Consider the following 12,729-nt stretch of genomic DNA (forward strand, 5'->3'; position numbering starts at 1 on the left):
TGCTGGCCACTGTCAGAAACAGGACACTGGATTAGACAGACAATGGGTCTGATCCAGTCTGGAAATTCCTGAGTTTCCCGTGGAATGGAAATTCTATTTTCAATTAGATATCCTTAAAAGATAATGGGTAAAATCCTGGCTCCATTGAAGTCAATGGGAGTTTTGCTACCGTCGTCAATGGAGCCAGAATTTTCTAAAAAATAAATAAGAAAAATTACTGACAAAAATCTCATTTTTTTGTAAAAGTTTGCAGTTAGTTAAAAACCTACTTTCTAGTCCCTTCCCCGCCCTCCCCCCATATATTTCAACAATAATTTTTCTACTAGCTCTAACATCAGGTATCAAGAATGTCGTCATAATTCTCATCAACTCCAGATGCCAATGAAGGGCCAAATTCTGCTCTTTGGTGTAAAGCTAGAGTTACTCCACTGACCTGAGTGGAGTAATTCTGCCTTTACTACAATTCTAGCTGAGAGCAGAATTTTGCCAGAAGTTTGGGTTTAGTTCAATTTGTTTTTTCAGAATTATCTAGGTTGATGGTTATATGGTGTTATTATTTACTATGTGTTCTGCAGTAGCACCCATGCTAATGGTGACCCCATTTTGCTGAGCACTACACAAACATATGTCAAGTTCTTCCTACTTCTTGGCTTCTGCTTGCTGAAGAGAGACTACTATTTTCCTTTTCAAGAAAAGTTCTGAATGTTCCAACTTGTGTGGAAGAAGTAACCCATTAATGATACTGATTCTGATCATGTGTGTGACAAATCCTGTCTCTTGTTGTATCTGAAAGCTAGACTGTTAGAAGAATTGCCTAGGAAAGCAAAATACTTTATACTAGATATACATCTGGGTGGGCTTGTGAAATTTTTGTGTAGCTTTCATCACAAAAACAGAATGAACCATTTATGCCTTGTTCATGATTCAATGCCTTTTTTGGCACTATGATATATTAGCAACTTCGAAGACCTTTCAGGTCCTTTAGTACCTTTTAAATACATAATTCTGGGTTTATGATTTATTTATTTTTCCTTTGAGAGGAGATTCATTAAGAAAACACGTGACAAATATGAACCTTTGCTTTAATTTTTTATCCTATTACAACCAAAAGCTATTACAGAGTATACGTATTTATTTCATTTTTTCAAGTCAAACTAACTCCTCATAAAATAAAACACAGGACGACAGGCCAAATTCAGCCCTGATGTTTGCAGGTGTAACTTCAACATCTTCAAGGGCACTGAATGGCTTCATTGACTAAAATGGAGTTGCACAGGGTTAACCAGAGCTACATTTGTCTTCAAATTCTGGAATTTGTTATACAGCAGCTATCTGCAATACAAATGATACCCAGACCTGTGTAACCTCAAAAGCTTGTCTCTCTCACTATAGAAGTTGGTCCAATAAAAGATTCTACTTCACCTACCTTGTCACCCAGACATTTTGGCAGTCAGTTAAGACAGCAGTATGTCATTGAAATGTTCTTGTACAAAAAGGGTTTTAAATCATTTTATCAAGTATAGTCTAAAGAGAAGTGTTACTTAATGAGATTTAAACAGGAGGAAAGTAGTGCTAATTTTCAAGGATAGAATTAGAAATACTGGTTATAGACATACTGAAAGTCCATGATATATAACAATTCTTACAGGTTATCAGTTCATTAATTTTTTCATCAATATACTTTCACTAGTCAGTAGTATTCGTCTTGGGCATCTCATAAGCTGTGATCTCAAAAATGAAGCAATGATGAGCTAGCTTGGTATGTAGATGAGAAACCTCCAATGAAAAGCGAGGTTGTTGTGGGAAATGGAGACTCAAAAGTAGATAGGATGTCTCCCTCTGAGTTCAATGCCAACACTCCAGCCTGGTGCTCAGGATATGATGCTGGTAGTACTTTCTTCCACAAGATGCAAAACCAAGTTCCTGGAGCCTGGTAGTCACTGAAGACCCCATGGTACTTTTCAAGAGTAGGTGTTTTAATCCTAATGACTGGACAAATTCCAGATCAAGTAATTACATGACAGTATATTATTTTTTGAGTCCCTTTGGGTGCTGGACTCTACACAAACGAAGGAAAATATTGTCAAATGCACCTATCTAATCCAAATTAGGAAAACAGAACAGGTCAGAAATACAAAGCACTGGATAAATCCCAGTAGCACTGTAAAGCACCTTTTTCCTTCCCTCCAGGTACACCATAAAGTATTGGATTACCTCCCACACTTAGCATAAAATTCCAGATTAATCCCAGGACTCTTGTAAATGTGTCCAATTGTAAACCAAATGTAAACACTGAAGAAGTGTGTTTAAAGGAGAGATTTAAGTGAAGATGGCTGTTGGAAGCGCAAGGAAAGGGAAGTAGTTTCAAGACCCAGAGGCAGCAGGTATGAAAGCACTAAAATGGGGGCGGATTGGTCCAGGCTGAGTGGGATGCTGAATGCACAGCAGCTTTTCTGGTAAATGGATTGCATTTTATCTAGCCAGACCATTTTGCCAGTTAACCCTCTTTTGCTTCTTCAAAGAGCAGATGGCTGCCGGCTGGTAGCAGAAAACTGGAATGGTTCTATCCCCAAACCAGAACAGTAGTGTCCCTTAAAAAAGTAGACCAGAATCATTAACACCCCAGCCTCGGCCCAGGACTTTGATTGTCCAGTCCTTGTTAAACTGGGCAGGGAGGTGGTGGGCTGTGGCCTCAGCCCTTCCTCTCCACTGTCCACCAGGGCTGGTTCAGTGCAGATAGGGGAACAGGCTGCTCCATCTCAGTGGATTGCGCAGCCTGCACATTCCTCTGCATGCCAGGGAGGTCAGGGTGGGACTATGCCACCTAGACAGCTCTATTCCTAGATTTATTACTGATGGATGGTGTGTGGCCTTGTGCAACTCACTGTGTGTTTACCATGCTGCAAACAGAGTTGCCTAGACCGGCTAGGACACAGGGACACTGCGCTGTTACAGGCCCACACTTGTACGCTTTTTTCTCACTATGCAATTTCCTAAACAATGCCAATATTCTTCACTATTGGCGATGTTCAGTCAGGGCTTGAGGGCTGCTAATGGCCTACATTCAGTAGAATCACAGTGATTTAATGAGGAAGGGCGGGGGGGGGGGGGGGGCAGTAGAACAGGCACACAGGATGACTGCTGTTGTAATAACTGGGCCTACACATTTACCATTATTGTGAACTCAGTTGTGAAACGTGAGTGAAAGTTTATAAAGTGTCACTATAACCTATAGCAACAAATGTTGATGGGAAAAGGTACTAAAGGGAGACAGAAAGATTGAATTAGTTAAAAAAAAAAAAAGGTCTACTGATATAAGTAGAACCAGGTTGAGATCATGCTTGATACACAAGAAAAGCGTGGAACAAGAAATCAGTGAACCAAAATCAGTGAATTGGAAAATAGGCCTAATTCAGGGGCAAAATAATGAAAGGATGGACTATTCCACCCATCACTTACTTATGGGGTCCTAAAAAAAAAAAGACTTTGAGGAAAATACCAACAGACTGCGATTCTGCCTGACTGAAAAACGTGAGAAGGGTAATGAGTGAGCTTCACCATTATAGCTGCCACTTCCACCATCTTCTGGGACCCCAGACCTTCTTCATCCTAATCCTGAATTATATCTTGACCAGACTGGGCCAGAGAGAGTAAGCCAGATGACATCGCCATATCCACCGGCGTTGGCTACATCCCAAATACTACCTTGGATGTGAGACTTTGTACTCCCACTCCCTCCATGTGTCCTTTTCCTTCTCTGCCTTATTTCTTTTTTTTCCTATCTCTCTCCTTTTTCCTTCTAATAAATGTCTGGCTTAGCTGGCCACAACTACATATATTGCTCCTGGCCTGTGACCAGAGAGGACAACTAAATGCAGTGCCCCAAACAGCCCAATGCTGGTACAAGTTTGCCAGGTCTTGGAGTGTCTGATAGGCTGTGGCTGCGCCTGTGTTTTTCCACAGTGAGGTTGCAAGTGAGAGTCAACACCAAAGACAGACACTGCATTTTCTATCTTTGCTGTTCTTTTCTTTCTCCTTTTGTGTGTTTGTCTTATTTTGTCTTAAAGGAAACAGGATCGGACTTTAACAACAATAACAACAGCTCTAGCCCATTGGAACTAACTTCTATTTTCTTCAAAAGGACAGTTGCCTCCATCTCTGATACCTCCTAAAAGCCTTATTTAATACTTTACATTTCAGATGCTTTAGCTGTTTTTCATTCTCTTCTGTATCTTTAATTAAAGGTTAAAAAGATTTTTAATTATGTGTTTGTGTAACCCACACACCTTCTGGGTGTGGTGTTCTGTCCCATCTAGTGGCACTGAGACCACTTAAAGAGGGAGATAAAATGAGTCTGCTTTACAGCCCAAGCTAACAGGCAGTTGGCTTTTAGCTCATGTGGTAGAGGCTCGTGCACTAAGCTACAAAGGTCCCCAGTTAGATTCCGCCCACCAACAACCAGGGTCTCTTGGCATTACATTTGCTCTAAGTAGGCTGAGGTCTCTATAGCAGTGGCTCTCAGTCAGGGGTACACGTACCCTAGGGGTACTCAGAGATCTTCTAGGAGGTACATCAACTTATCCATATATTTGCCTACTTCTTCAACAGAATACATAAAAAGCACTAGCGAAGTCAGTACAAACTAAAATTTCATACAGATAAAATGAGAAAGTAAGCAATTTTTGAGTAATAACATGCTGTGACACTTTCGTATTTTTATGTCTGATTTTGTAAGCAAGTGGTTTTTAAGTCTGGTGAAACTTGGGGTATGTAAGACAAATCAGACTCCTGAAAGGGGCACAGTAGTCTGGAAAGGTTGAGAACCACTGCTCTATACCAAACCCTGAATCTTGTTTAATGTTGGACACTGAATGGGTTATATTAACACCTTTAACTCTTTATTCCCTCTAAATTAATACAACAGTGCACACGCTCTGCACAGAATTGAGCTACACATCAGCTTGCAATAGCCCATTGTGGAAAGGGGCTTGGGGGTGGGGTATGGCTACTGGATTCAAATTTATGCAGATCAAAGGCCACAAACACTCGAACAGAATTAATACAGGGATCTTAGTCCTTATTTCCCGGGCTGGATTAAGACTCAGAAGTGAGGCAGAGTTGCCTTGTGCCTTTTGTGTTGGTTGAGGTATATTCTCTTCCCCCACAACCTCTTCATAGTCCCGTGAATTTTATTCAATGTTATTAATTCCTTCCTTTTTTCTCAAACTGACTAGATGACTTCTGAGACTGGCCACAAGACAATTGCTCTCACTTGTACCATAATGCAAAAGAACGTTCAAATTGCATTAGCAGATTCAGGAAGTTTGGGGGCAATTGATTTGGCAGAGCACCTTAATGCCAATCTTCATAGTAATCTGAATTTAAGAGCTCTTTGGTGTTTACTGTTGTGTGTACATTACAACAGTGTCAACTGCGATGTGCCCTTCCCGTAATTTAGTTCTATATGATTTGTGCTCCTTTACTGATCTTCATTCCCCTGCCTCCGATTTAGGTTATCTGTGCTAATGAAACATTAAAAAAACATCTGATGCAACTCCCTTACCCAGCAGAGTTAGTCTTCCAACCGCTGTTCATGATCTTTAAAAAATGCTCCTGTACATTTAGATTGTTTTGCTTTTTCATTTAAAATCAAAAGGCAAATAATAGAGTACATTTTTAAAGCACGTAAGTGACATAGGCACCTAAGCAAAAGTGACTTAGACACATAGGCGCCTAAGGGTTTGTGTACACTTAAAACGCTACTGTGGCACAGTGGCACCATTGCAGCTGTGCCACAGTAGCGCTTCAGTGTAGTCACTACTACCCTGGTGTTGGTAATCCACGGCCCTGAAAGGTGGTAGCTAGGTCGACAGAATCATTCTATCTACACCCGGGGTTAGGGCAGTTTAACTACGTCTCTCAAGGGTTTGGATTTTTCACACCCTTGAGAGATGTAGCTATACCAAGGTAAATTCCTAGTGCAGATCAGACCTTTCTTATTGACTTTCAATGAGATTTAGAGCCTAAATGCCTAAAAGCCAGATTTTTAAATGTACTTAGGCGCCGAAAGATGCAGCTAGGTCCCTAGTGGAATTTTTAAAAAAGCAACTAGACTTTTATATCCTACAACGCACTTATCTGCATTATTAGGTGCCCACATACCTTTAAAATCTGGCCCTCAGTCACTTTTGAAAATGTGATATAGGCTCCTAACTCACTTAGGTGATTTTAAACTTTTTATACCTTATCTTTTTTAAGGTCATCTTTATTTTTGAAATTAAATGTTTTTTAAAGGGAATTTTATCATTATTGTGATTTAGTTGTCATTTGTCCTGAACCCAATGGTGTGGCAGATTCCTTCCTGTCTGTGTTTCACTGATGTTTTGGTTTTAAACTACTTTTCTCACTTACACCAGTTTTACACTGCTGTATCTCTACTGGCTTCAACAGAGTTCCTGCTGGTTTGCACCTATGTGAGCAGATCAGACCCAACAGCATTAAGTTGAATAGGAGCAGGAATTGGCTGTACTACTAACTCTGGGCCAGACATCATAGGGTACGTTCCTGTTATTAAATATAAAGCAGCTTTTCTCACCTTACAGTGTTTCATACACATAATGGAGGTGGCACTAACTACTCAGCATCTACCACTCCCTAGTTACTATACTACCATAGTATCTCCTCTTCTGGGAATGGGAAGATACTTTTGTTACCTTGATCAATAAATGCAGCATTTCCCTCAGCACCTGATACAAATGATAATAAGAGTTTAATAAGGCACAGGTGACAGATTCCTCTAACCTCCCCGCACCACAGGTCCCTTTCCCATTTTGTAATCCAGTTGAAACATACACGACTCAAAGACCAAAAAATCTCTTTACATACCTTCGATGTGAAGCATAATTCCCAGTAATGTGCCCAGAGCCATCGCAACCAGGGGTCGGACACCTAAAATAAATTAAAAAAATATTAAATGGAGTAATTTACTTGGAAGAAATAAAACCCAGACATTAACTGCCCACCAAAAACTCCCTGCTTGGGATGTCGTTTCCACAGGTGCCAGCCAGGGAGACCCTGCGGGCTTCTTTGGCTCTGCCTCCTCAGAGCTTAATCCCAAAGCAGGGGGTGGAAAAGCTCTCTTTACACTTTGCTTCCAGGCCACCTCCCACTCAGACAGCATCTGGCCGACACTGGCATTAGAAGAGGAGCAAGGGATTTCCGCAGCTAATTAGCAGCAGCCAGATGTCACCTCACCACAGCCACCTCACCTATGGAAACAGATCAGGCCTATGCTGTATTGCCATTTACTAAAATAAGGATAACTTTACATGTTGGGCATCCTGCTACCAAGTATGGTTATTGCTGTAGCCCACCCTACGCAGACTCATACAACCTGATCCCTTTTTTACCAGAGGAAAAGCCTCTGAGAAAGGCCAGGAATGCAGGCAGGGGGAAAAGGAATACTGCCCTCTTGTGGTCAAATTGCAACCTAACTAACAAACACACTGGACAAAAGAGCCATTACTGTAATCATGTCCTGTAGAATTTCTAATGATTATACAATATTTTAATGAATATAGAAAAAGGTTCTACACAGAGGTGACAGGCATGCACACTACAGAATAAATTAAATTAGAAAGCTTAATTAAAATAAACAGCGTGTATCTGAACTTCTGAACTTGATCTCATAAGAGCTAAGATGTATTAACTACAACAACTGTAATGAATTAAAAGAGAAGCGAAATTACTTTATGTAATACAATCAGACAAATACTATACATTTCCAAGACACACTATGTTTGTGCATTTCTGGACTTCTAACTGTTCTTTAAGAATTCAATTCAGGAAAACATCACTATTCAGGAAAGCATTGAAGCATTGTTTAAATCCCAATGTGCTTGAATCTGATCTCCCCAGTTAAGCACATGCTTAAGTGCTTTCCTGAATGGAGGCCTACACTCATACAGATAAGCCCTTTCTCACAAAGGTTTCTGGGGAAATCTAAAACCTTCATAAACTCAAAAACTGAAATAATCATGAACTTCGGTGTTGTGAACTCTTATGCCCCGTAAGGCTGAAATTAAATTTCTGTGGAGCTCAAAATCACCACCTACTGTTGTGGAGTTTCACAGGACTGAAGGTTCAAGGGCATTTGACACAATCCACAGGGGCACAAATTAAACTAGAGTTTCTGTTAACTGTAGTTGGGATACACTCTGCACCTGGCAGTGAATTAACTTGTTGTGATAGTAATGAAGAAGAGGCAAGCAACAAGAGATGATACAACCAGAAATAAAACAAGTGGCCAGAAGAAGGATTTAATTTCTGATGCACGTCCAGGACATATTCACACAGGAACTGAAACAGAAATCACTAAAGCAGTTGTAAATCACACCTTTCGTTATTTTGATGCAAGCCTATGTGTAGAAACTACTAGAGTGTCCAATTTCAACATACTGTAATTGAATTAATTAAAAATAAATTAGTAAAAAATCAGCATATATAGAACTGGGAGTTGTTTTTCTGAAACGAGTGTCCATACACAGACTTGCAACAAAATAACTAACAGGGTGAATTACAACCACTTCAATTGCTTTGGTTTCAGTTACTATTCAGATAAATCCTTCTGTATTTTCTGAGTCTTTAATAAATAGAAGCATTCCTCATAATAAACAAATGTAAATTTTAGATATATTATTAATTCACATAATATTCCTGAAAACTATAACTAATTAAGGCACCCTTAATTTAACTATGAAGCAATTTCATGTAACTAGAAACAGTATTTGGCATACTACTGGAATTTTTTAAAACTACTATATTAATGGCAAAAAATGAATATGCAGCAAACATATTATACATTAAAATGAAGCTCTTTCCCCCCTTCATAAATAAAGGGAAGAGAATGAAGCTTTTCAAACTGATTCATGCTGCTACAGATGTTCTTTACAGAATGTTATTTTTCAGAAACTATTAATGTTTAAGTTTCAAAGTAGCTGAAAATTGACCAGTTGAGGCTCTGGCCTGGTCTACACTACACAATTAGGTCGAAATAAGGCAGCTTATGTCAATCTAATTATGTCAGTGAACACACAGGAGCCTTTTCCCACTGATGTAAGTGCCCTACTACCCCGACATAATAACTCCACCTCCACGAGAGGCGTAGGGCTTATGTCGGTGTAGTCAGGGCGACGCAGGGTCTGTGTAGACACTGTGTTACTTATATTGGCTGTTGGCTAGAGCCCTGAAATGGACAAGAAATCAGACCCGCCTGGCTCCCCACTTCCCCACTCAGGGAAGCGAGAAGCCCGGGCAGCTTAGGGTGACCAGCCAGCAAGTGTGAAAAATAGGGACAGGTGGTGGGGGGTAATAGGAGCCTATATAAGAAAAAGACCCCAAAATTGGGACTGTCCCTATAAAATCGGGACATCTGGTCACCCTAGGGCAGCTGCCCCCTGCTTCTGAAGGGGAACGGGAAGGTGAGAAGCCCGGGTGGCTGCCCCCCCACTCCCAGCTGGGTTCAGGGAATCAAGAGGCAGCTGGGCTCCTGGTGAGGAGCCATGCGGAGCTGAGAGCTCTGGCTCTCAGCCCCTCCCTCCCACTGCCCCTTTTCAGTTGGTGAAGGCGCTCTGGGGGAGGACACACGCCAGTGACAGGAGGAGGGTAGTGTGGGGTAAGTCGACATAGGTCGACTTAAGTCTGTAGTGTAGACATGCTCTATGAAAATTCCTTTTTGTAAAACTTCACCTCTTTCTATTCCCTTCATAGGAAAGAGCTTATGAATAAAGATGTCAGCAATCTATATGCGCCGAGAACCTGTGGAATATCAAGTAAGTTTCTTAGAACCAGAACAACTTTGGGTGAGCAGGAAGACAATATATCACTCAGATAGTGGTGGCTGGAGACACTGCCTGCAAAAGCTGTGAGAAAGTGTTATGCATTTTCAAAAGTGCTCAATGTTGGCCTAACTCTGCTTCTACTGAAGTCAATGGAAACTGAAATTAGGCCAGCACTGTACACATTTTCAAATCCTATCCTATATCTTTAGCGGGATTAGGTTCTTGTATAATGCTCACAAGCAATCTTCCTACACTTTCAGAAGAAGTGTTACCTGTGTATCTTATAATACAAGCTATCCAACTCCTCCCAGGACTCGTGCATATGTGGAAAGGGGAAGGAAGGAAGGCAGGCCGGAAATGCCATGTCCCATGCCCTAGGGTGACCAGACGTCCCGATAAAATTGGGACCGTCCTGATTTTTAGCTGTTTGTCCTGCGTCCCGGACGATCTCTAGTCGGGACACAAGTTATCTCAATATTTCACTCTGCCAGCAGCACTCAGTTTTTTTGTTTTGTTTTATTTGCTCCACCCCCGGTGTCCCGATATTTTCTTCCTCTCATCTGGTCATCCTACCATGCCCAGACCGTGCCTTACTTGGTGTGTTCAAGGCTGGAAATGCTAACAGTCCCCCTTGGACTTCGGCAAGTACTGGGTGTAGCATAATAACTGGCTCCTACACAAGTATCAGGGGGTAGCTGTGTTAGTCTGTATCTACAAAAACAACAAGGAGTCTGGTGGCACTTTAAAGACTAACAGATTTATTTGGGCATAAGCTTTCGTGGGTAAAAACCTCACTTCTTCAGATGCATAGCTCCTACACAAGAATTCTCGATGGGAAGGGGCTATCTATTTTATAAACTATTGTATCAAGCACTATTGGTTCCTATGCGTTTGTACAGCACCAGGCACACAGTGATCCTGATCTTGGTTGAGACCTATAAACAATGCTGTGGTACAAATAATAAACCAAATGATGATATCTAGGTATGATATGCAAACCTATCTCACTTTATTCTTGCTATTTTGTAAGCAATAGATGGCCAAATTCTGCTCGAGGCTGTACTTGTGTATCCCCACTAAAGTTACTGGGGATGCTCGGATGGATGTGAGAGTTTGGCTCTACATTAGGCTGCAAGTTCCTTACTCAACAGTTGCACAATTTGGGGGTTCTCCTCATGCCTCATACCAGACACAGATAACTAGCACACACATTCTGGATTACATAATTGTTTTAGCTAGTGGACATTTTAAGTTTAAAACATGTTTAATGAACATGATTAAAAATAATCCCATTTAAATACTTTATTTCTAAACATTTCATTTTTTAAATTTAGAAAATTGGGCTCAGAGATCTGGGTTCTATTCTTGTCTCAGTTACTGGCCTGAGTTACCTTGGGGAAGTCAATTCATCAATCTGTGCCTCAGTTTCCCCATGTATAAAATTTATGTATGGAGACATACTTCTTCTGTAAAGTGCTTTGAGACTGGCAAATGAAAAGCACTAAATAAGGGCTAAGCATTACTATTATTCTTTCAGGCTGTTCTCTTTTTTTCATAAGTATCACAGCCACTATACTTTAGTCAGTTTCTCTTCCTGTCAGAGTCAATTACTTCAATGGAATCTAGATCAGACCCCTAATGATACCATCCCATGGGAGTGGGCCCTTCATTATCCCATTAATTAAATGTTTGGGCTGAAAGTGTCTTTAAACTTAGGCTCTGAATGTACCCTCTACTTAGGTGAGATAGGAGAGCACAGATCCATCCAGCTTCCCCGCTAGAGCTGTCAGTGGTACCTAGAGTTCCCTTCCTCATTTATCCAAGAGATCAGCAGGGTTGGGAGGCCAGAGCCTCCTCCATAGACCCTCTATCCTCTCTCCCTGAGGCTGCAATATGATAGAAATTGCACACGGTGAGTTTCCAGGGTCTTTTCTTACTCTCCCACAGGGTATCTTCACAGGAAGGTATGATTTGCCCCTAACTAACATGATTTGTAAGCAGCACTAATCTTTTTCTTGAAGTTAAACCCTTGCATACCCATTTGGATACTTATTTCGATGGAAGAGTGGCTTATTTGAGTTTAACTTAAACTGACTCCTAATCAACATGAGCTAAACCAAAATAATCTTTAAATTGAAATGAACTAAGAGTCTTCACACAGCAGTTTGTACCAATTTAACTAAATCAGTTTAAAATCACACCTTTAGTTAAACCAGTTCAGCTTTCTTATGTAGACAAGGCTGTATGCTTTTAGAAAGGTCTTTCATATACCGATTTTAGCACTATAATGTTTGTGTAGATTATGCACAGAAATTTAATGAATCATAAAATCAGAAAAGAGGACTTTGACTCCCTCAGGGAACTGATGGTCAGGATCCCCTGTGAGGCTAATATGAGGGGGAAAGGAGTCCAAGAGAGTTGGCTGTATTTTAAAGAAGCCTTATTGAGGGCACAGGAACAAATCATCCCGATGTGCAGAAAGAATAGCAAATATGGCAGGCAACGACCTTGGCTTAACAGAGAAATCTTCGGTGAACTTATACACAAAAAGGAAGCTTACAAGAAGTGGGAACTTGGACAGATGACTAGGGAGGAGTATAAAAATATTGCTCGAGCATGCAGGGGTGTAATCAGGAAGGCCAAAGCACAACTGGAGTTGGAGCTAGCAAGGGATGTGAAGGGTAACAAGAAAGGTTTCTTCAGCTGGCTAGATCATCAAGCTCAATGGGCAGTGATCAATGGCTCGATGTCTAGTTGGCAGCCAGTATCAAGGACCTGGGGATTACAGTGGACGAGAAGCTGGATATGAGTCAACAGTGTGCCCTTGTTGCCAGGAAGGCTAACGGGATATTGGACTGCATTAGTAGGAACATGGCCAGCAGATCGAGGG

At 41.0% G+C, this 12,729-nt stretch overlaps 1 protein-coding gene across 11 annotated transcripts in view; it reads right to left on the reverse strand.

Moving 5' to 3' along the window:
- The window catches only part of MYT1L (myelin transcription factor 1 like), a 384,470-nt gene that overhangs the window by 36,713 nt on the left and 335,028 nt on the right, over nt 1–12,729 (reverse strand). For all 11 annotated transcript variants that reach the window (XM_034766417.1, XM_034766420.1, XM_034766422.1 and 8 more), the window contains one exon: nt 6,886–6,948. In XM_034766417.1, coding sequence (XP_034622308.1) covers nt 6,886–6,948 — 63 coding nt within the window. The remainder of the gene's footprint in view (nt 1–6,885; nt 6,949–12,729) is intronic.

This window comes from Trachemys scripta, chromosome 3 (assembly GCF_013100865.1).
Source record: "Trachemys scripta elegans isolate TJP31775 chromosome 3, CAS_Tse_1.0, whole genome shotgun sequence".
Taxonomy (NCBI): domain Eukaryota; kingdom Metazoa; phylum Chordata; order Testudines; family Emydidae; genus Trachemys; species Trachemys scripta.